General features: G+C 38.0%; 1 protein-coding gene across 2 annotated transcripts in view; it reads left to right on the top strand.

Moving 5' to 3' along the window:
- LOC144638728 (uncharacterized) overlaps positions 1-15,502 on the top strand; it is a 61,797-nt gene extending 46,295 nt beyond the window's left edge. For both annotated transcript variants that reach the window (XM_078497959.1, XM_078497961.1), the window contains 5 exons: positions 4,528-4,627; positions 6,640-6,766; positions 7,084-7,117; positions 7,761-7,829; positions 14,550-15,502. In XM_078497959.1, the coding sequence (XP_078354085.1) occupies positions 4,528-4,627; positions 6,640-6,766; positions 7,084-7,117; positions 7,761-7,829; positions 14,550-14,848 (629 nt within the window). In that variant the 3' untranslated portion in view covers positions 14,849-15,502. The remainder of the gene's footprint in view (positions 1-4,527; positions 4,628-6,639; positions 6,767-7,083; positions 7,118-7,760; positions 7,830-14,549) is intronic.
- The last annotated feature ends 7,526 nt before the right edge of the window (positions 15,503-23,028 follow it).

Below are 23,028 nucleotides of genomic sequence, written 5' to 3'. Positions count from 1 at the left end.
ACATTTTCGGCAACTGAGCATATTAGAAAGAAATTATAAAGGCTCACAGGTTCAACATTCATTAACCCTGCATTCATTTTATATTTTTTAAGAAAATAAATGATTGAATATGGGAATGTTTTATTGCATCCTACTCGGTACGCTCGCAGGTCTTTGTTTTCCTAGTTGAAACTGAAATGGTCTTTACGAGTTTAAGTTTAAGGATATCCTTGCAAATTTTGTGCCAGCAATCGCTTTTTCTCCTCCTAGCACTGTGGAATTGTACGATACTCTTTGCTAGCGATTTTATCAATCAAGATGTCTTCCCTCTGAAATTGTTTCATGTTTGGTCGTATTCCCAAAAATAATACTCGTGACAATCACAAGTTTCGCTTTCAACTCCTTTCTCGTCACAAACCTAAATAAACGACCGTCCGCCAATTTTTCCTTCAGAGAAACAGTTCTTTGGTGATTTAACATTTTAAATTAGTCGAGCAAAAAATACGTTTTCAATACTCGGCGCTTTAGTCTCTAAACCAGCAACTAACACTCGGGGATGGAAGGTAAATAATGAATAATGAATAACGGTCTAAAACAGAAAATGAATAAGGAATATTTAAGGTTCAATGCTTGGAATAATGAATAAGTCATTTCCAGTAAAAGAATAATGAATAGTGGATATTCACCGTACTCAAACATTATCTTCTTATCTTCAGGCCAAAGAGAGGGTGGGACACTCAAAACAATTACCTTTAAGTGTTGTATGATGGGCATTTAACATAGTGCAAAACTTCTACCAGAATGCCTAAAATAGCGTGTTTGGGGTTCAAAAAATGAAAATTTTCTCGGGAGAGCATGCCCCCAGACCCCCTACTTTGTTATGTACCGAGCAGCATCAAGTCCATCCCACTAACTTTCTGGTTGCCAAAAATTAAAGCTGACTCACAGTAATCGACACAGTAACAATTACGTCCCACCAATACACTATGTACAGTATTTTTGTTATCATTTTAAACTGCAATTTTGTCTGATATTCGAAATTTAGCGTGATACGTTGTCATTTTTTTTTTTTTTGGGGGGGGGGGTCATAAAAAATTAAGATTACGAAGGGGGGCAGGGTAAAAATATCTGATGACGAAGGAGGGAAAATGCATTTTTCAGGCACTGTCGATCAATTCCACCCCCATCCCAAAATGAACGGTCACTTAATTTAGGCAATAGGGAATAATGAATAACAAGAAAATTCTGAAAATGAATAATGAATAAGTCGTGAAAAATGTGAAGGAATAAAGAATAAGTCAGTTCCAATAATTCCTCTTCCACCCCCGATAACACGAAATAATCTTATATCGAATGAAAGTGATGTATCACATACGTGATTGCTTTTTAGTGCAGAATGCACTATTGTGATGGTTTGGTGGGTTGGCGTTTGCTAAACCCCTAAACCACTAAACCACTAAACCACTAAACCACTAAGCCACTAAACCGCTAACGCGGTGTAAACTTTTAATCACCAATTAATTAATTAATATCAATTAATTAATTATTTCTGTAAAGGGGGGAGGGGATGGAGAGCACCTGACCGTGTGCCCTTGGTAAATCGGGGAGTCCATTACGATACTTACAATTGAAGAACTCAAGGTATATATTTGTTTCAGAAAGCACTATGCTCTCCTTGTGGTACAATTCTTTCTGGAAAAAATACTTTGTGCTAAACGCATGCGCAGATCAGTCTTCATCACGAACATTGCGTTTTTCTTCTGCAGAAGGATTCGTGTAGACTCCGTGGCCCCAAGTTAAAACCACAAATTAATTGAATTAGACAGTAAGGCGTCATAGCAGATCATGTGAAATATTTCTTGATATGGCAATGCTGTTTTCTTAGAAAAGGTGATCTAGCATCTCATAATTAATTGATAACCTGATAACATCTGTGTTATAATCAATGTCGCCTTCTTTGCAGAAAATAAATCACGTTACCATAAACATCATGTTACATCCGTTTTTGACAAAAACAAAAGTATGTTACATGTTTTTGACAAAAACAAAAGTATCTCGTTTGCTGTTTCAATAACAAACTGAAATTCAAGCTATCGAAAATTAAAATAACAGTGACGTGTTTAGAAATTTTGTATTAAAGCCTAACGTGGTGTGCTTTTCAATGCGGTTGAATTCCTGTAGAATCCGTGGCGTTAATTTAATTAGACTTAAAAGGCATCACAGCGATCTGCGAGAAAAAAACAACAATATCATGTTACATCCGTCACTTCCTTTCCTTTTATTTGTTCTCCATCGGTTGAACTAACCTCCGTTTTATTTTGTAAAACCTCTGCCGCTTTAGTGTTTGAACATGCTTTCGTGACGGTTCCGACATTTCTTGAAAGAAATCTTCACACTACGTGCTTCTCGGCTTCATGCTTGAGTGAGCGTGTGACGTGTTCACAGCGCTTTCGTAAATCGTAATTAGGTATGCAAAAACTTGCACCGGGATTTTCGGCGTGAACACCTGATAACCAGGAAACAAATATCCTAGCTGTACTGCGTTTTAAAAACCCTTTCGAAAAAGATGTTTTTTGATTAGATTTGTTCTTTAGTTTTGAGAATCGTCTTTCGTGCAGTTTAAACCGTAACTTAATTAAATTAAACAAATGTCATCGATGTCGCCGTAAAACAAACAAAAAACAAGAGTTTCATGTTACGGCATTTTCAAGGAAAACAAAAGTATTTTGTTACAAACGAACGAAAGTGTCGTGTTACGTTTGCAAAGATTAACGTAAGGAACACCTAGGAAAGAATACAAGTAGCCTGTGAACAGTTTTTCCGAAAGTAAAGTAAAGCAAATAAACACGAACATATATAAAACATCATACTTTCAATTGTTCCATATTGCATTCTGCACTTACCAAATCATCGAGATTTTTATTCTCATTTTTAGTGCAGAATGCACTTTTGTGATGGTTTGCTAGTGCTGTCGTCCGCAAAGCTGCTAACTTGCTAACTCACTAAGGCGCAATGCTGTAAACTTTAACAGTCAATTAATTTATTAATTAATTAATTAAGATCAATTTGTTAATAAGGTTTTGTGAGGGGGGTAGGGAGCACCTTGTAGTACTTTTGTTTCTAGAAAAAAAAATACACGAACATCGCTTGTTTGTGGTAACCCAGTAAACCCCCGATTTATTTAAACTAGTAGCAATCAGAGATCAGGGGAGTGCGTTCGACCTATAGGTAAAATAGACCCAAGGTAGGCAGGCATTGTCAAAAAATGAAATGGTCGGCCTACTAGTAGTATGCCTTATACCAAAGTTAGTTTCTATGCTTATACCTCACTAAACGCGAGGAGGATAAGTGTGAGAAAGATTGTGTGACGAGCCAAAAGAACATAGAATGAATGAAATATTATGTACACAAAAATAATTATTTATTTCACTTGACTTGTTATCGTTTGGCTCTAAACGAGATTTAACTTCCACAAACTTCTGGAAATAGTTTCACTTCGATTTACACAGTAATCCACTTCACGCCTGTAGCATTCAATATACAACGATTTCCCCGTCAAAACATCTAGTGTTTCTAGAAATTACGATATTTCACAAATTCAAAGAAGTGATAAAACAATTTTGGTACGTATTATACCCACTCTCGATGCATGTAATTCTAACAATTTGTATTTTTGTGCAACATATAATTGCAGGAAAACACGCTGGTTTACCTACGAACGGACTCCGTACGAAACTACGCGTTAGCTTACTCGATTTCCACTCTTTTTATGACGTTCAGTGGCTAAGGACAACTCTGCTACCTTGGATGATAACCCTTTAATATTCTCCATGGCATTTTCGGCAAAATTACAATTTTGGCCACGCGTTTTTAGCCCTATTTTCAAGCAAAATAATGTTTCTGAGCTTAGTTTGGGACGACATCTTGTTTTGCATGAAATCGAGGCCATCTGTGGCTACCAGTTTCCCAGCCGAGATTTGCCCCTGCAAAAATTAAGCGGGGGAGGCTAAATGTGTGTCCTTACATCTGCGCGCGCAATGCGGCTCGATTCATTCCGCATAACAGTACACAGGCATACCATCTCAAAGACACAGGACACAAAAACAAAAAATTAAGCTTGCGCTCTCCTTCGTCAAACGCAATTAGACCATGAGACTTTAACACCACTTTCGTAATTAAATATGCAAGTCTACTCCTAACGTCAGTGCTTTTCCCTGTGGTAGAATTCTTTTGGACTCCATAGCGCCAAATTAAAACCACACAGCGCTTCATGTAATATAATTGGCTTTATTCTTAAAAGTAAAACAACTAGAGTACCATCTGTGTCACCCTGAAAAGAAAAAAGTATCATTTTACAGAATTTGCACGAAAAACAAAAGTATCTTGTTACAAACAAACATATCATGTGACGGTTGTAAAGAAAAGCGTATAAATGAAAGAAAAATAAAGCAAATAAACATGAAACATAAATCATCGTACTTTCAATAGATCGGCTCCATTGCATTCTACACTGTTCTTTGAGATTCTGAGTTTCTAATCTTTTCGCAGAGGTTCACTACCCCATGCGTCACACTCACAGGAAGGGCCACGTTTGTGTAACTGCGGAAAACACTAGTCTCAACATGGAGGTTCCTTACACTGCTCAACGGTAAGTACTTGTTGCTAGATAAAGGCGAACACTACAATGGGACCAAACAATGGGTTAACTTGACATGGACAGGAGGGTCACGCTCTAGACAGAAATGTTTGTCGTCTCCGGCCGTCAGCCAACCCACTGGGCAAGAAGGGGTTAGGCTGATCAGTCATGGTGAAAGATGATTAACATTTTGGGCTAACCATGCTCAGAATTTTGTTTTGTTTATCGTTGTTTTACATTCATGAATTGAATACAGTAGAACGCCGGTAACTCAAACTCTGAAGGGAAACGAAACACAGTTCGAGTTAGTGGGGTTTCGAGTTATCGGGGTCGATTGAATATTCAATTTTCCATGTAAATAATTAATAGTTTACCGGTTTTTAGTAAATTTTAACTTCAGTATACAGTACAGTGCAAATTAAATTTATCTCGTCAGAAACTCTTACACGATCATGCATTCTTATGACTATACAGTACACTGTACAGTCAACTCTCGTTAAAGCGGACACGCTCGGGGCGTCGTTTAGTGTCCGTTATAGCGAGAGTCCGTAATAGCGGGAGTCATTTCCAGTCAATCCTTATTCGCCGGGGATCTGGATTTTGTCCGTAATAGCGAGTGTCCGCAATAGCGGGGTGTCCGCAAGGCGAGAGTTGACTGTACTATGAATGTATGTATGTCTCATAAGATCGGGAAATGACTTTCAAATGCGTAATCTGTTGGCGTTGCACTATTAAAATCAAACTACTGAAGTGTTACTTTTAGTGTCTGAATCGGATTACACGAAAAGAAGAGCCAATGAGATGTTTCAACGAGCATCCCTGGAGAGTGGACCAGAATTCGAATTATCGTTATCCGGGTAAACTTTTGATGAAGGGAAACGAAGTTTCGTTCTTGTAAGCGGGGAATTCGAGTTAACCGAGTAAAAATGTCTGAAAAGTGGGTTCAAATTCAAGGGAAATGGGACTTAGTTCGAGTTAGCGGGGGAGTTCGAGTTATTCGAGTTCGAGTTACAGGGGCTCTACTGTATTGCTTTGTAGTTGTTTACTTAACTAAAAGCCAGACACAAAAATTTGTCCACTGTGTGTTCAGGAAGAATTACCACGCTAAGTGGTTTATGCAAAGTAAATTACCAGATTTGTTTAGAAGTTTCTTTATAACCTACAACAAGATTACATTACCGTGTGCTGGTAAAATGACATAACATGCTTTGAAAACGTATAATTTGTGTTTCGGTGAATTGTTATAGCAACATATCCACTTATGTCCAGGATTGAATGCAAGTATTGTTTAATGAGTACTTCATGTTTAACTGTGTTATTTGACATTTCCATATTACTTCATATTTGACAGATTTTGGTGTGTTTTGGTAAACTTTTATTAATGAGGACACTTTGTGATGCCTGTCATGAGGAACGTGCATCTCATTAGCGTTCAATCCTGGACATATCTGTTTTTGTTCGTGTTTGTGAATTTTTTGACTCGCTGCTTTGGTTTTTGATTTAACTGCATTAATGAATATTAAAAACCAGTCTATAAACCATCGGTTACAAATTTGTCCTCGAAACAACTTCCTTTCTTGTTTTTTTTTTTCTGACCATTACTTGTAATGATTTTCCCTTCAATGACTTAAACTATTGGCTGAGTTCTCCCCCGTAGGAATTGTTTGATAAGTTCTTTATAAGTAGATGACAGCTTTGTTCCTTATCCGTACAGTTTCTGATCAGTTTGATGTCCAGTCAACGACCGGTCCGTAAGCCGTCGTAGCAGACCATATCAGTTAGATGTCATCAGCCTACGTCATGTTACGTTGCTACACCCGTACCAAAAAATGCCCAAACTGGTAGTCTGCAAACAGTTTTTATCTTGTCCACAAAATCAAGCAGTTATGACTCGCATAGTTAGTAAAGAGGATCTAGGAAAAGCTGCTTGCAAAGTCTGCTCAGCTCTATCTTGACGTAAAAGCTCTTCCCACGCAAGCGACTACTATTTTAAGCTAAGGTTATTTTGTTTTTTCATAATTTAGGTTGCCACAGGCAGAAACAAGTGTTCCCTTCCAAAATATTATAGCAGAAGGACCAAGTTCGAGTGCATTAACAGCTTCTGAACAAGACGAGCTGATGGACAAGTCATTTGACACAGAAAGAACAGAGGTAAAACACTCGGTAGTGATGTGTTTCAAAAACCTACTTAACAACGTGAGACCTGGACAATTCCAAAGTGAAACACGATATTTAAACCATAACAAAAAGTGGGTTTTGGTTGTAGTATCATTCCCCTTCAGTAGTGAAGGCAATTGGATTGTCTTTCACCAGTCTGCAAACAAAAAATTGCCTCCCAACTTTGCAATAACTAAAACTCGCAGTTGTTTCATTTTCCTAACATAATGCACCTTTTAATGTAAGGGGAGGAGGGTACATTAACAATGTCATTTTTGTTATTGATAGTATTAAATTTACTTTATTTTCAGTCCTTGGAGGACGTCAGTGGCCACAAACAGCCATGTAAGTTTTGTGAAATTTCCCTTGCTATTTGGCTATTTTTTCATCGAAACGAGAAAAAGTGTACGAGTGTGTAGATATTAGAACCCGTCTCTTTGGCCAAGAGCACAAGACAGTGATTCGGTAATTCGAATTAGTTAACCTTGTACTATTTAACGTAAATAACATCATTTTAAAGTCCTGCATGTCATTTTGATGTAACTCTTCTTTTTTTATGCAAGTCTTGGCCTTGCATGGGCAGTTTGTTGATGAGAAAGTATAGGTGCGTCAGAGTTTTTTATTCAGAGAAATTAACCTTCCGCTAAAACCAGTTTTGCAAATATTTAATATTAATTTTAGGGGAGCAGGGATGCTGCAGTGGTGAGAGCGCTAGCCTCCCACCAATGTGACCCGGTTTCGATTCCGGCCCGTTGCCATATGTGGGTTGAGTTTGTTGTTGGTTCTCGTCCTTGCTCCGAGGGTTTTTCTCCGGGTTCTCCGATTTTCCTCCCTCCACAAAAATCAACACTTCTAAATTCCAATTCGATCGGGAATCCGAGGGCCACAGGTTTCTCAAACGCAAAACTGTTACGTGCTACCCTCGTAAAATAAAGACGATTTATTGTGTTCAAATATCGGAGTGGATGTGGTTGTTTTTATTCTTCAGTTGGTTCCCAGAGAGAAGTGCACGACTATGATTTGCCACCAGTTTCACCCGCAAAAGTGGCACGTATAGGTAACATTCCATTTCAGTTGATAATTAACAATTATTTACCGATAGCGTAGTGTACACTGGTGAATATTTACCGAGACGAGGTCGAGTTAAGAACGACTTTCAGCAGATTTCAAATATCCCCCGGCAGAAATCGAAAAATCGATTTCCCTCATTTTTTGCCCACAAATAGCCTTTAGCTAGCCTTGAAATTTGATGTAGTTTTTTTCATCTCAAAGCCCTTTAAATCCGTGAAAAACAAGAAAATGGAATTTCGCCCACAAGATCGCCAAAAATGGCCGAGTACAAAGCTAAAAGTTGGCAACCTAAGTTTTAACTTAGTTCGCGTGCAAAGAAGAACCTGAATTTTTGGATACATTTTCTTGAAAAGCAAGGTATTCAGCTTCTAAAAATAGGTAAGCACTTGAGTTGAGCGTCATTCGAGAATTAATTACAAATTTTGTAAAAATACCTTTATTTACTTATAAGAAAATCTCTAATTTATTGATAAAGTTCAGAATTTTTTTCGCCATGTGCCATAATTCTAAATTTCTTCAAACTTCGGCTGTGGAACTCTTTTATGTTATTGTAAATTATGTATGAAAATCAGCCTGGGTTCTCTTTCGAGAGTTTTTTGAGACGCCTCTGAAATAGTCGAATTTTAACGAAATTACATCAGCAAATGTTAGCAGCGGACTATTGCCGTGTTTTGAGGCCAAGCGGTCTTGTCAAAAATAACGGCGATTTAAGCCGACAGTTGTGTTACAAGTTCGGCATAGTACTCATAAGGGATTAAGCCAATATCTTGTTTCCTAAATACAAGTGGAATAAACTCGATTTTAGCGCCAAAGTAACCTTTCAGTAATATTTAATTCGAACAAGCTGAATTAGTTTCTTTAGTGTGAGACATATCTTGACGAGTTGTCGATTTCATGTTGCAAGACGAAAATAGAAACTAATTTGACTCGTGGGCCCACTGCAATTAATACAATCAAAATAACACAACACCGAAAGAAAGAATTTCCACATCAAAGATTAAGTAAAAACTAAGGTATAAAATTTATAGTTTTGTGTGACATAGCGAAAATTTAAGAACACTGTAAGAAATAATCAAATTACAAACTGAACTGTTCGACATTGTGTAGTGAACTGCATTCATATTTAGGAACGAAGCAAAATTAAACTAACTACATCTTCGCGTGGTTTTTTTGTTCAGTAGACCGCGATTTTTTTTTTATGTTAAATGGAAAGAGTTAACCGGCAGAAAGAATTAAAGTTAGGGTATAAACATAGTTTTGGAATAAAGCAGTGGATACACCGTCGACATGAAGCGATAAAACTGCACGGTAAGGTCACGCTAATTCCAAGATAACGCTCTTTTTTACATCAGAAAGTCTAATTTTCGGTCGAAAGAAAGGAACAAAAATGTTATTAAAATGCCCTTTTTTTAAATTTTAAAAACGTCAGATTGCGACAGAACGCCGTTTGAAACAAGCCAAGCCCATACCTTCCCCCACTGAGGTGGGCGCATACCCCTACTCAATCTTCCCAAATTATTTCAACAACTGTGTGTCCATAAACGATTGGTAAATACTAGGCAGTTTAGACGGTCCTGCTTCATGGTGCCTTTGGAGTATTTTTTTAGACGACAGAAAGCAGAAAATGTATGCTCTGAAGTCGCCGATGCCACAGCTTATTTCAAATACGATCGTACAGGTCGCGGACCTTTCCTAGTAGCGTTTTGGGAAGAGAAGTTTGGTTGAAAGATCCACACCATAATATCCCGCCAAGCATGATCCTGATAAAACGTTTTGTGTCTTACAAAACCGCTTTTATGCTGCGCTGACGATACTTTTTTTTTTGGGGGGGGGGGGGTATGGGGGGGGGGGGGGCTTGAATCTAGTTCTTTTAACTTGTGAGGGCCGCAATGCCCAGCCCATAGGAAGAGACACGCTTCCTGTCGGTCGTGGTTTAGGTACTTCTGTTGGAATTTTTTGGGACGATACCAGATTGCACTTCAAGTCTCTCTGAATAACCAATAATGGCTCTGTCAAGAAGACTCTCGTTTTCAATAGCGCGGTGATGTTTGCCGCAATCAAGGTGCCGCTGAAGTGAGGAGAAACGCTGATAACGTTTAATACATCCTTCTTCAGGACAGGAAAAGAGACTTACATTTAATTCATCCGAAGAAGATTCGTCAGAGCTTGGTGAATCGCTGGGGGCAGGCGTGTCAGCCTGTTTCGAAGGGATCTTTGGTTTCTTAGATTGAATTGTTGTAAAGTTCGCTTTTTGTCCTTTAGTGTCGCTGTCAACTGCTGAAAGCACTGCAACTTCCGTATTTGGTTGGACGTCGAGTTTTTTCCAGTGAATCAATTTCCCAGGACCAATTTTGTAGGCCCTCCATACAATCAGCCCTTCGTCAGTTTACTCTATGTTTGAAACAGCGTTGACACCTTCCAACATGATAGCTGAGAACGTCTCGGGCTCAGAGGGTCCTGAAACGGTAACGTTAACCGATGGTAATCCACCCGCCCAAGTACTCGTAAAAGATAATTGTGGCCTCTTGAACACTGCAAGCACTGTCGATTTAAGGTGCGTAAATTTATCATGAAACATACATTAGAGCAGATATCCCAAGAGTGTGACCACTTTTAATGAGTTAACATTCTTTCGTGCAGTTATTATCCAATCAGAAGCCGAGGACAGCTTTCCGTTGAAGTCTGATTGGATTAAATCTGTACGGAAGAAAGAGAATGATATTTAAAGGTAAACAACACAAATGCAAAGATTGATTGCAAATCTAGGGGCAGCTCAAAATAATTTTGAACAAGGGAACAAAAAGAAAATAAAGCTGGGAACTTCAAACGGGAACAACAGTTGTGTTTCTGATATTTTAGGCTACAGAGATCACCAAAACACAACAAAATATTTTCAGGGAAAAGTGGAATCCCCGGACGCCCTCATAAGTATGGTGCCACGCCTTTTTTATCTCAAAATATTATTATCCTGTAAGTAAACAATTATTTCCGGGGAGGGCTTACATACGATGGGGGGAGGAGAGGGGAGGTTATTTTTAAATGGACGTTTGCAATACATTTGCGTTTCTATTGGGACGTGATACCGTACGTTCTCTTTTTGGGGTATACAATACCAGATGGAAAAGTTCTTTAATATAACAATTAAAAACCCAAAACAGTTCGTTTAGTCGTTTAGTGGGGAAAGGGGGGGGGGGGGGGGTTGTTATAACTAACAAAATAACCTCCATAGCAGCAGCCTATATCCGAAAAGTTGTACTTTCTTGGCTTAAATCGAGAGCGCTTATTATCTGAAAGATTCTTGCGTCAGATTTTTAGGGGACTTATTTCTTGGAAGGAGGGGCTTTCCTGGGCGAGGGGGGGGGGGGGGGGTTCGGATTTTACACTAGTAGTATCTTGTCTAGAATTGTTTTACACTGTTTACCACGCTCAGTACAAAAAAGGTTAAAAAAAACAAGGGCTCAGTATTAGCGACTCACTGTGATTAAATTATTCATGGGGACGAGCACTTCTGTTTCGTCACTAAGCTTTTCAGCTGGTGCCTTTCCGCTTTCTGTTGAAGATTCTGCTTCACAATCCAGTTTTGAAAGTAAAATACGACAGTTACGACAAACACCTAAAACAAATAAAAATTCAAATCAATATTAACTTTGAATGGGAAATTGTCATCAGTGGTAGTTTTTCCCCGTGTGATGAGAAGAACTATTTTTGACAACAAAGTCACGTGACCAGGCTGGTATATCCCTCAGAATATGAGATTTTTGTTTACGAAAATGATCTTTAGTTTGTAAAGGAAATTTCTACTTGTTTGTTAGCTATGTACGTTCATTGTAATCTGTACAAACCTGATCCGACGGCAAAAAATACATCTGCCCACCGATGTATCAACTTTGTTCCCCGTTTTCCAAGGCCTCCCTCTGCTTTAGGCAACCTTCTATCTTCGCTCAGTGGCCCGATAATTTCTCAGGAACCTGGAATCGCTGAGATCCTCGGCGCCATCCAGTTCCCAAGGACGATAGGTGGCAGGGACAAATAGTGAACTGAATTGTGAACTGACCAATGGATAGGTAAAAACTGCTGCTCTGGCAAGAATCAAATCAACCTCTGTTTCGACATCTGAGATCCCCCATATAGACTTATGTCCCGCTATTTCTCGAGTACAGTATAAAAACTAGACTTGCACCAAGTCGCCCTCTATTGGCGAGCGAAGCGAGCCGGGAAGCATCGCGTAGCGACGCGCAGTGAGTCGCGAAGCGACGACCGCGAGTGACGAAGTCGCGAGAGGGCGTCCTTCGTACGTGACATACCTAAACCGCGCATAGAAGGACTTTGAGAAAGTCTATATAACAACGGAATAACTTCTGTCTTCTTCGCCTTATCTCTCCGCTCGTAGGTGCAGGAATCTCCGACAATCGTGCTTAAAGAACACTTCGCTTCCATACAGAAATAATGATAAAAAACCTGTTTCCTTCAAACTCGCGTTCTAAGCCTTACCCACGCTAGTATCAAGGTTTTCTAATTTGTAAACGTCAATCAAGATCATTATCAACGACCAAATGTAAAAAGTACGCCAAAGTACCCTGAGTGATGTGTTTACGTACCGTGTTTTAAAGGTAAACATTTTATAAGCATTTTATCTGCCAAATACATTAAACAATCTTGCCATCCTTTTTAACAGTGTTCGTTCGCGAAGCGGTTTTACACATACTGTTTACATTACGGCGACAAGAAATCTAACAAAATTACGAAATGCCGACCACTAAATTAATTACCGACGTACGGGTAAAAGAAATATTTCTTCTATTAATGCCATTGTTTAATCCAAAAATGATCTCTTTTGCCATGATATTTTAATTTCAATAACTAATTTATATCTTAAGAACGGAGATATGTTTATAAAGGAATTTCAAAAGTTATATTTGATATTTCAACAAGCCCGCTGAAATGAACAACCAGCAACCATTGTTTACATTTGCTGATAATTTCGTTAAAATTCGGCTAATTCAGCGGCGCCTCAAAAAACTCTCGAAAGAGAACCCAGGCTGATTTTCATACATGATTTACAATAACATAAAAGGGTTCCACAGCCGAAGTTTGAAGAAATTTGGAATTATGGCACATGGCGAAAAAAAATTCTAAACTTTATCAATAAATTAGGGATTTTCCCATAAGTAAATAAAGGTATTTTTACAAAATTTGTAATTAATTCTCGAATGAGGCTCAACTCAAGTTCTTACCTATTTTTAGAAGCTGAATACCTTGCCTTTCAAGAAAATGTATCCAAAAATTCAGGTTCTTCTTTGCTCTCGAACTAAGTTAAAACTTAGGTTGCCAACTTTTAGCTTTGTATTCGGCCATTTTTGGCGATCTTGTGGGCGAAATTCCTTTTTCTTGTTTTTCACGGATTTAAAGGGCTTCGAGATGAAAAAAACTACATCAAATTTCAAGGCTAGCTAAAGGCTTTTTGTGGGCAAAAAATGAGGGAAATCGATTTTTCGATTTCTGCCGCGAAATCAATTTTTTGATTGAAATTTGCTGAAAGTCGTTCTTAAATATTTACCAATGTCCACTGAACCTGAGGCGAATAATTGTTTTAGTTTAACTTTCAGAGGTGAATATCAGGAACTAAAAAATAAGGAACTAAACATGGAAACAACAAACACATGGCCTGTAAACCAATCAAAACTCACGAATCGCGAATAGAGCGTTATAAGCCGAGCTTCTCGACCAATCAAAATGTCCGATTCTCATATTCACTTCTGATAACAGGGTTCAAAATAGCAGCCGGCTGTCGGCGGTAGCCGGCATTCTGACGACACTTGCCGGCTACTTTTCACCGAAGAAATAGAAAATATCATGCCTTGATCGGCCAACTGAAATAAAAGTTGCAGTAATGTTGAAGTAAACATTCCATATCATAAAATAAAGCAGCTACAGGGCTAGAAAGAGCGACTCAATAGTTGTTAATGCGACCAAAATTTCATCTTTGTCGACGAAAACTTCTGGTTCAGTTACGGTTTAGTCGCCAATGTGGCGACTTCGTTTCTGTGTTAAGATGAATAACGGGCCGCCCCACCTTCTCAGGTATTGTGTCCCACCATAAAATTATATTGAAGATCTTATTTGCTTCTCAAACATTCAAAATAAGAAAAGAAGTCACATTGCTCCAATCCATTCTTTTGCTTTGCCGTAAAATATTATATCACTTCGGAAAACTTACAAATGGCCGACTGTGTTTAAAATCGCCCCAGAATGCATCTGGGTACGTCATGTATGCGGATGGATTGTGTCCCTTGAAAATGCATAGCTCTCTAACAGCCGGGGAAAAATGAGCCTTGACGAAAAAAGCCGACAAATTCAAGCTAAAAACGAAATTTTATTTTGAACCCTGGATAATTATACTAATACCTAATAATGCCACTATCTTGCCGGTTTTCAGTGTTCATGCTTGGGATCATACTCGCGACCCGCCAATCCGCAAGAACGAGCCGTTGGGAGCGAAGCGAGCCGCCTTTTTAGCACGCTTTGCTCGCCGCATGCTCGTATGATCTCAAACATGAATGACTACTGTTTGAGACAGTTTTTGAAAAAGCATAACAAATCTAATACTGATATGTTTTACGGTGTAGGTTCTTTGTTGCCATGAATTACTTCAAATTATCCATCTGGCATCGAGAAATCTCATAAACATGTTTTCTTTCTTTTTTAGGAACAATTTTAAAAGAGGATACTGTGATAAATGAAGACCTCGAGAGGCTGTCACAATCCGTTGGTAATGTTTGGGTGAGACTTGGGCGTCGGCTGGATATTGATCAGGCAACGCTTGAAGCAATTCAGATTGATCCAAGGTGGCCGTATTTAGCTGAAAAGGCTTTTCAAATGTTATTGTGCTGGAGAAACAAAAACGGTTCAGATGCGACATACCGGGTTTTATACGTCGCCTTGTGCCATGAATTTGTAAGTCGTAGAGATTTGGCGGAAAAGATTTGCTTTCAAAATGTTTCATGATATTTATATTTTTTATCAAAAGATTCGCGAAGTTGTTGAAAGCAAGAAAAGTCTTAATGCTTGTATATATGTACATATGCTTGTACATATAAGAAAAATAGATTTTATATCATTTTTTCTGTAATTGTATTTACACTTTTTACCCTTCTAAACTTATTTTATCTCGTATTTCTTGTATTTTTATTCGTTATATTATCTCATAGTTTAGCCATAGTTTCAATATTCGTATTTTAGTGTATTTTTTGTATTTTATTGTAAATAATTTTAGAGGCCCACTGGTTTGTTAGTATTTTTATGCTATTTTAGTGCTACCCTCATTAAATTAAGACTTTACTTACTTACTTTACTATATTTAAATTCCCTTTTGACAGAAAGTTGTTTTTACATGCATCGGGCATGTTTTTATGACACTAGAAGAGACAGTTCGCCTGCAGATATACATGTACAGAAGTAACTTTATTTGTGTCAAATAATTGAATACATGTGGTACAGATGTATCATTTAACTAAATGATCATTTGTTACGAAGAAATCGAAAACAGAGAATTAAAAAGAGAAGTCATTTACGTTTTAGTAAAACGGTTAGTTCTTTTTGTACAGAGAAATGAAGTCGATTTTGACAATAAATTTAGCAATAAATATATATATTAAAAAACGCAACTCAGTTATGCCTATCTGTCATACCCTATCACAAAAGGTGTTCAAAATCCGCCATTTTGAATATCGACCAAAGGAAAAACGTCGGGATCCGCAGCCGTGATTTTGACTGTTTTCGTCAGGAAAAATTTCACAAGGGGGTCTTCAATAATTTTCAGATAATTTGTCACAAATTAACGTGAGTAAAAGTAACTGACAACTTGAGTGATAAATGATTGCTATCCAACTTAGGAGTGAGTAGAATAGACCTCTTTAGCAAAGTGTGTAAATTGCCCATTGTATATCATGTGATGTTCTCCAGAGAATTGCTCCTTTGTCTATCTGGAAATAATTCATTCATTTCCACGTGAATCTGTTTGAGTTTGAAAGAAATAATTCTCAAGGGTGACATCACGTTGTCTGAAATGGGACAACAAACAAACGAAGCTAAAGAGGTCTATTGGCACAATTAACGATCAATGTTCGGGAGTTTCTGTAAAAGAATGGTACACAATGACAATGTGGGAGCAGGGGATTGGTGGGGGATAGAATGTGGCGAGTGTCTACTAAATCAAACAAGTAGACACAGCCTGTTCTATATTGGAAATCCGCTAATCTGATTGGTATTTCCGTCGAAAGATTGTGTACGACAATGACGTCGTTGGTTAACCGGTCGTCTTGATGAAAAAATGCATATCTCATGTACTTCTAACGTATATCTCGGGTTTACTATGGTACGAATATTCATATTTTTTATCTCATTTAGAGGAAGGAAAATTCAGAATACAGGAATGCCAAAAACGTACCGGCCTCAGGATTGTTGAAAGAAAAGTGTTCAGTACCATTATTAAAATAGGAGTGATCGAATCTCTGAATTGTTAAATAAGAGTGAAGCACGATTTAGTGTCTACTGTATTTGAAATTTTATTCGTCTTGACACCCCCCCCCCCCCCCCCCCCCCGTACCCCCGTCCCGCTCTGAATTTGAGTTCGGCCGCTCAGAAACAAAAATTATTTAAAAAACAGCAATTATATAAAATGATTTAAACTGCCTGTTTTGACCACGAAGTCCCGCATTCAAAATGCAAATGCGATGTCGTGACTGGGCTCATGTTATCTCAGTACGTTAGGACCATCATGTCCGTTCACGGTTTGCTGAATCTACTGTTCGTGGCTTCGTGTAAGCTGCCTTTTCTCTGAAGGTTAGTGAATATAAGCTAAAATTTAACATTATTTTCACTATTTTTCAGTTCTTAGTTGAATCGAATCGAATATAGTATGTTGTCCTATTTTCCTACGATCCTAATAATTCTTAAATTCAAAAGAAAAAAAACTTAAACTTCTCAGATCGAGAGACTGGTGTGCTCGAATTCTTTTCGTGACCAGAGACTTTGGAGAAATATTGAATACTAACAAAATTTCAATCTCATTTTTAGCTTTTGGGTTATGAAGCACCCGACCGCTAAATATTTAATCTCGTGACTCAATGACTCCGGCTTTATTAACTTTTATAGGCAATGTCTCAATTTTCGAGCTGAATTCTAACATGGCGTTTACAGCGTCATAATTTTCATGAAATTGGCGAATTGGGTTTGTTCCAACTGTTTTCGTCCCATGTGTTGTTAAAAAATCAAAAATCGTAAAATTTTAAGATGGCAAAATCCGATTTGCTTAGAATTTCTGCGGGAAAAAAACAGGGAAATTAATCCTATCGTTGTTGTTTGACAAGAATTTGTAATTCCTGTTTTGATCATAAAAATCCAGCAGAGATTGCGTGCCAGTGCTCACAAGTGGATGCTAATGAAGGTCAATGAATGCTAGTCTATAGCTAGTATAATACGGTTTTTTTTGCTAAATCCACCGCTGTTTCGTGCCATCGATCGTCTGTACTACCTTCTTCAGTTTCAAAAGGCAAGTGTAGAGTAGTTCATGATTCTTGCACTATAAAGGTTGTAATTTTTAGTCTATGGCGTGAATAGTTTATAAAGACTTCTTTCGAAGATTGCTTAGGCATTCTACTGTTTCCATCTCATTGGAATTTTAATATTATTCGCTTGGTTGTCAATTTGTCATTACTGTTACCTAAGCTAATGAAGCTTGCAGTATATCAAGGCTTTATGATCTAACTGAACATTTGACAACGGCTGGGGCAACATTGGAGTCACACGTGACTGCCATCACGATCACCAATCAACATTATCTTGAAGCACTTAACAGTAGGTACAATGATCTTATTCCAACTGGTAGTTATATGAAATAACATGCACGCTTTGTTCAGATATACCATTAATAAAGTATTGTCAAACTCCACTCAGTAAAAGAGTCGTAAAATTAGACTCGAGCCGGAGTTCATAAGCGAATAGTCAACGAGACGGGGCCTTCGGCCTCATGGAGATAAGAGTTTCGCTGTCAATGAGAGTCAGTGAGACATGACTCTTATTGAACTGAGAAGATTCAGAGCTATTTGACGTCAGCGTTTTCGAAAAGCTCCGTTGTCGTCGTCCACACTACACCACCAAGCCGGCGTTTTCGTGTGTTCACTGAAGTCGACATGAAGTCGTTTGGGGGCAGGAAAATATTAACGCCGAGAAGAAATTCTGAAAACTTCATTTGACTCAGTTCAACAATTCAAGGAGTTTCTTGTTATAAAAGTAAAGACGAAACGACAGATATTCAAGACATTCTAGCCACCGAGATGCAGGAGTTTTTGCTTTCGATTTGCTTCAGTTTTTGTCTATGTCAAAAAAAAATTGCACCGCGGCTTAGCTTTAAGATATGAATTTTATTTTCTCGTGTAAAACACAATATTTTACTCGTTCAGTCGTTGCATTTATTCCTGAAATGTTGTTTTTACAACTCGAAAAAAAATAAATACATAACTTGCAAAACATTTCGGACTATATTTATTTCGGACATTGAAAATTAAGTGTCCGAAATTTTAAGCATCTGACTTTTTACAGTACAGAATAAGAGACTTAAGCACCTACTTTCTTGGGAGACGCAAATTTGATTGCTGTTTGTGTAAAGCGGCTGCCAAACTTCGGTAACAAAGGCGAGCGATAGATTCGTAAAGTTCACTGAAGTCGACATGAAATCGTTTGGGGGCAGGAAAATATTAACGCGAACTTCATTTGACTCAGTTCAACAATTTAAAGAGGAGTTTGTGCTTTCGATTTGCTTCAGTTTTTGTCTATGCCCTTATTCCTGGAACACTTTTTTCACCTACTGCGTCTGTTTAAAACCAACAACCCATTACTACTTCAAGTGATAAAATTACCACAGCCTCTTCTTCTTAAAGGGACACTGTTACGGGGATTTGTGGGAGATCCATGTGTAGAAGAAGTTACCAACGAGCTAGGTGAGCCAATTTTGTCGCCGTTGCCAGATGCGAGAAAGGAAGTAAAGATGATAAGTGAAATGCTTAGTACCAAACCTCTCATTGGAGAAAAAGCTACTAAAGAAGAGGTGTATCCGCGCTCCGCGCTGAGCTTGAGTTCGGTCTCAGAAACAAAAATTGATCCAGAGAATTCATTAGAAACAAGTATTATGTAAAATGATTTAAATTTCCTGTTTACTACGAAGTTTCGTCCCCGCACTTTAAATGCAAATGCAATCTCGTGACTCAGCTCATGTTATCTCAGTACGATACAAGCATCACGCCCGTTCACGGTTTGCTAAATCTACTGTTCGTGGCTTCGTGTAGACTTCCTATTCTCTGAAGGTTAGTAAATATAAGCTAAAATTTAGCATTATTTCCACTATTTTTTTTTTAATCGAATCGAATATAGTATGTTGTCCTATTTTCCTACTATCCTAATAGTTCTTAAACTTAACAAAAGAAAAAACTTTAACTTCTCAGATCGAGAGACTTTGGTGTGTGATCGAAAAAATTTGGAAACTGTGAATACTATTTACAAACTTACAATCTCATTTATAGCTCCCCGAGTTGTGAAGCACTCGACCACTAAATGTTTAATCTCCGAATAATCTGTATTTTCTACAGATATCCAGTTAGATTTCGTGACTCAAAGACGCTTTATTAACTTTTATAATTGTTCTGAAAGAATCAGGCAATGTCTCAATTTTTGAGCTGAACTTTAACATGAAGTTTTCAGCGACACAATTTTCATGAAATTGGAGAATTGGTTTCGTTCCAACAGTTTTCGTCCCATGTTTTGTCAAAGATCAAAATCCTAAAATTTAAAAATGGCAAAATCCGTTTTGCTTAGAATTTCTGGAAAAAATAACAGCGAAATTATATAATTAATTCTGTCGTTGTAGTTTGACAAGAATTTGAACTTCCTGTTTTGATCATAAAAATCCAGCAGAGATTGCGTGCCAGTGCTCACAAGTGAATGCTAATGAAGGTCAATGAATGCTAGTCTATAGCTAGTACATTAAGTTTGTTTTGCTAAATCTACCGCTGCTCCGTGCCATCAATCGTCTATACTACCTTCTTCAGTGTCAAAAGGCAAGTGTAGAGTAGTTCACGATCCTTCCACTGTAAAGGTTGTATTTTTGTCAACTCCTGCAGTAAAAGGGTCGTCAAAATTAGACTACACGCCGGTGTTTTCTATTTTAACAATAGAGTGTTTCTGTCGAGGAACTATCGGCTGATAGTTGCCCCGCGGAAATTTGATGTTCTTAAAACAAGTATTAGCTTCTAGGGCAAATATGCTAGTTTTAAGAACATCAAATTTCCAAGGGGCAACTATCAGACCGATAGTTCCGAGACAGAAACACTCTATTGTCTTTATTGTTCACCACTAAATTTTCTTCCGCGCGCACATACAAAAACAAGCATCGTGAATTATTTTTACTTTAGAGGATAAAAAAACTCAATTGAAAGCCGAAAACAAACGAAACAAAACCAGACGAGAAACTCACTAAATGCAGTGAATTTGGTTGGGTTTTTTTGTCTGCAGGCAGCTTGTTTACAAAAAACAGTCACCGGCGGGCACTATCGATCCGGGCATTTTTCACGGGAGGGCACTATGGACTGATAGTGCCCTCCGGCGGACGGGCACTATCGCGTCACGTGTTCAATTTAAACCAATCAGAATCGGAGAAAATTTAGTGGTGAACTATAAGAGCGAATAGTCAACGAGGCGTAGCCTTCGGCCTCATGGAGATAAATTAAAGTTTCAAAAGTTTTTATGAGTCAATGCGTCAGGAGTCTATAAGTCAAATTTTCAATTAGTTATTTAAAATTTAGAAATAGTGCTGGCTTTTATACTAAGAAATAAACGTTAACCGCAAGCAAACAATTTTGGAACTACATACAAGCAAACTGAAGTGGAACTAACCGCAAGCAAATTGGAGTGGACCTAACCGTAAGCAAACCGAAGTGGACCTAATCGAAGGAGAGGCACTAACCGAAACCAAAGTTGAGTTCTTCTATAACTAATTTGTATACAGGCTAACCGTGGTTTAAATAACAGATAACTTCCTTTGTGTAAAAGTCATGTTGACTCATTGACTCATGACTCATAGACTTCGACCTCATCAACTATCACCATAGCCTGTTTAGTACTAAACCCCCGGTATATGGTCGTATATGGGTTTAGTTCGTCTGCAACGCAGGCTACTATCACCTCAAATCACCTCACAGAAATCTCTGTTAATTATTATTGAATAGACGCGAGTGCCGAGTGTTTTACTGAAAAATTGACCACTCGCGTAAAATTCATACGAAGCTACAAACGGGACCAGATTACTTTTGAGGATCGATGATGTCATTTCCCGCCTCTGTTTCCGCTAACAACGGCGAGCGATAGATTCGTGAAGTTCACTGAAGTCGACATAAAAATGTTTTGGGGGCAGGAAAATATTAACGCAAAGAAGAAATTCTGAAAACGTCATTTCAAGGAGTTTCTTGTAATAAAAGTGAGGACAAAACGAGAGATATTCAAGACATTCTAGCCACCGATATGCAAGAGTTTGTGCTTTCGATTCGCTTCAGTTTATGTTTATTTCATAAAAAGAAAATTACACGGCGGCTTGAAGATATGCGCTGCACTCATTCCTGAAATGTTGTTTTTACTACTCGGAAAAAAAAAACACCTTCACGCCGCCGTGTATCCTCGAGATATTTTCATTCGCCATTATACTGAAAGACCTCGTACAAACATGCAGCGATACCTTACACTAAAATGCCTAATAAAATGTATTTATTTGTGTGGACATCAAGTAATGGACGATAAAGACAGTAGACAAAGACAAAACTCTGTAGGAAGTCATTTTATACATATCAGTACTTTTTGTAACTCGTACAGTATCAGTACTTTTTGTGACTCGTACCTGAAATCGATTGGAATCAAACCGAGTACACCTTTGAGGTAGGGCTCGTTAAAGTTATCATAGTCTGTCAGTACACGTGTTGTTCTGTTTGACAAAAAGAAAGCATTTTCGGTGTTTCTATTGAAATCTTGCAAAACGACTAAAAGTCATAAGTGACCCTTTCAAAAGCTTTCTTCGGGTACTCCGTCAAAACTTCTACGAGTACATTTTGTATCGTCCGATTGAAGCGAGTTGAAAGTGTTCTCTCTGTATTTTTAAGAAAGTGCCACGGGGAAATGAACGAAAATCATTCGCTTATTACGATTACCAAAATGTTGATTTCCTTGCTTGCGCTAGTTCCGTTTCTATAGAGTTACCGTAAAAGAGAGTACGCTTTCTTACAGCGTAATTGCTGACAATAGCTTGTAGGGCAAGAAAGAAGATGGTAATTTGTGTATGTCTATGTTGGCCACCAATTCCACAAGTTAAATATCTTCCTCCATGAAAATCTAACCAGAGCTGGTACAATGCCAGTGCAACCGGCCTATGTTGTTTATTTGAAAAACAAAAAAATATATTATGTCTTTACAAAAATACCTTTCAAAATACGTGCATATCAGTGGTGCGGACCAGAAAAAGCTTAATGGAACGATATAGCAATATTCACCCCCAACAAAACCTATGTTGAATGTTAAGAAAGAAAGCACAAACTTTCGAACAAACTTGAACAATCTTCAATGACCTTTTCAATGACCAATGCGTAATTCGTCTGCCAAGACGTACTTGCCAGATAGTTCATCTGGACGGATGATCCGTCTGTTTGCCCGTATTTATACACAGACAAATTATCAGACGAACTAAAAAACGCTCGCCTAATTAAAATGCAAGTTCGCCCAGACGGATCATCCGTCTCTAGTATAAATCGAGCCAATTACAACTGAAAATCGACTTTGCACTGAGATTGGAATAATATAAAACAGTAACAATTTTCATTAAATAACTCAATTGACCTGAGAAAATATGCTTTTATATTTCCTCGTTATCAGGTGTTTACTTGACGGTGGCAATCATGTCCTTATTAATATACAACTATAAAAATGAATAAAATAGCGATGATGTTCAACAAACAAATCCATGGCATTGCCAAACTACTGGGTATAAAAACTGAAGAAAGGAACTGTTTGCAGCTATGGGCAATGTTAATGACAGCTTTGTTAATTTTAAACGAGGACAACAAGCCCTAGAGTACCATGCGTACGACCTTGGC

Source organism: Oculina patagonica, chromosome 14 (assembly GCF_052425735.1).
Source record: "Oculina patagonica isolate OP01 chromosome 14, crgOcupat, whole genome shotgun sequence".
NCBI lineage: Eukaryota > Metazoa > Cnidaria > Anthozoa > Scleractinia > Oculinidae > Oculina > Oculina patagonica.
Note: the sequence above shows the minus strand (reverse complement) of the source record. Positions and strands in the feature narration are given on the sequence as shown.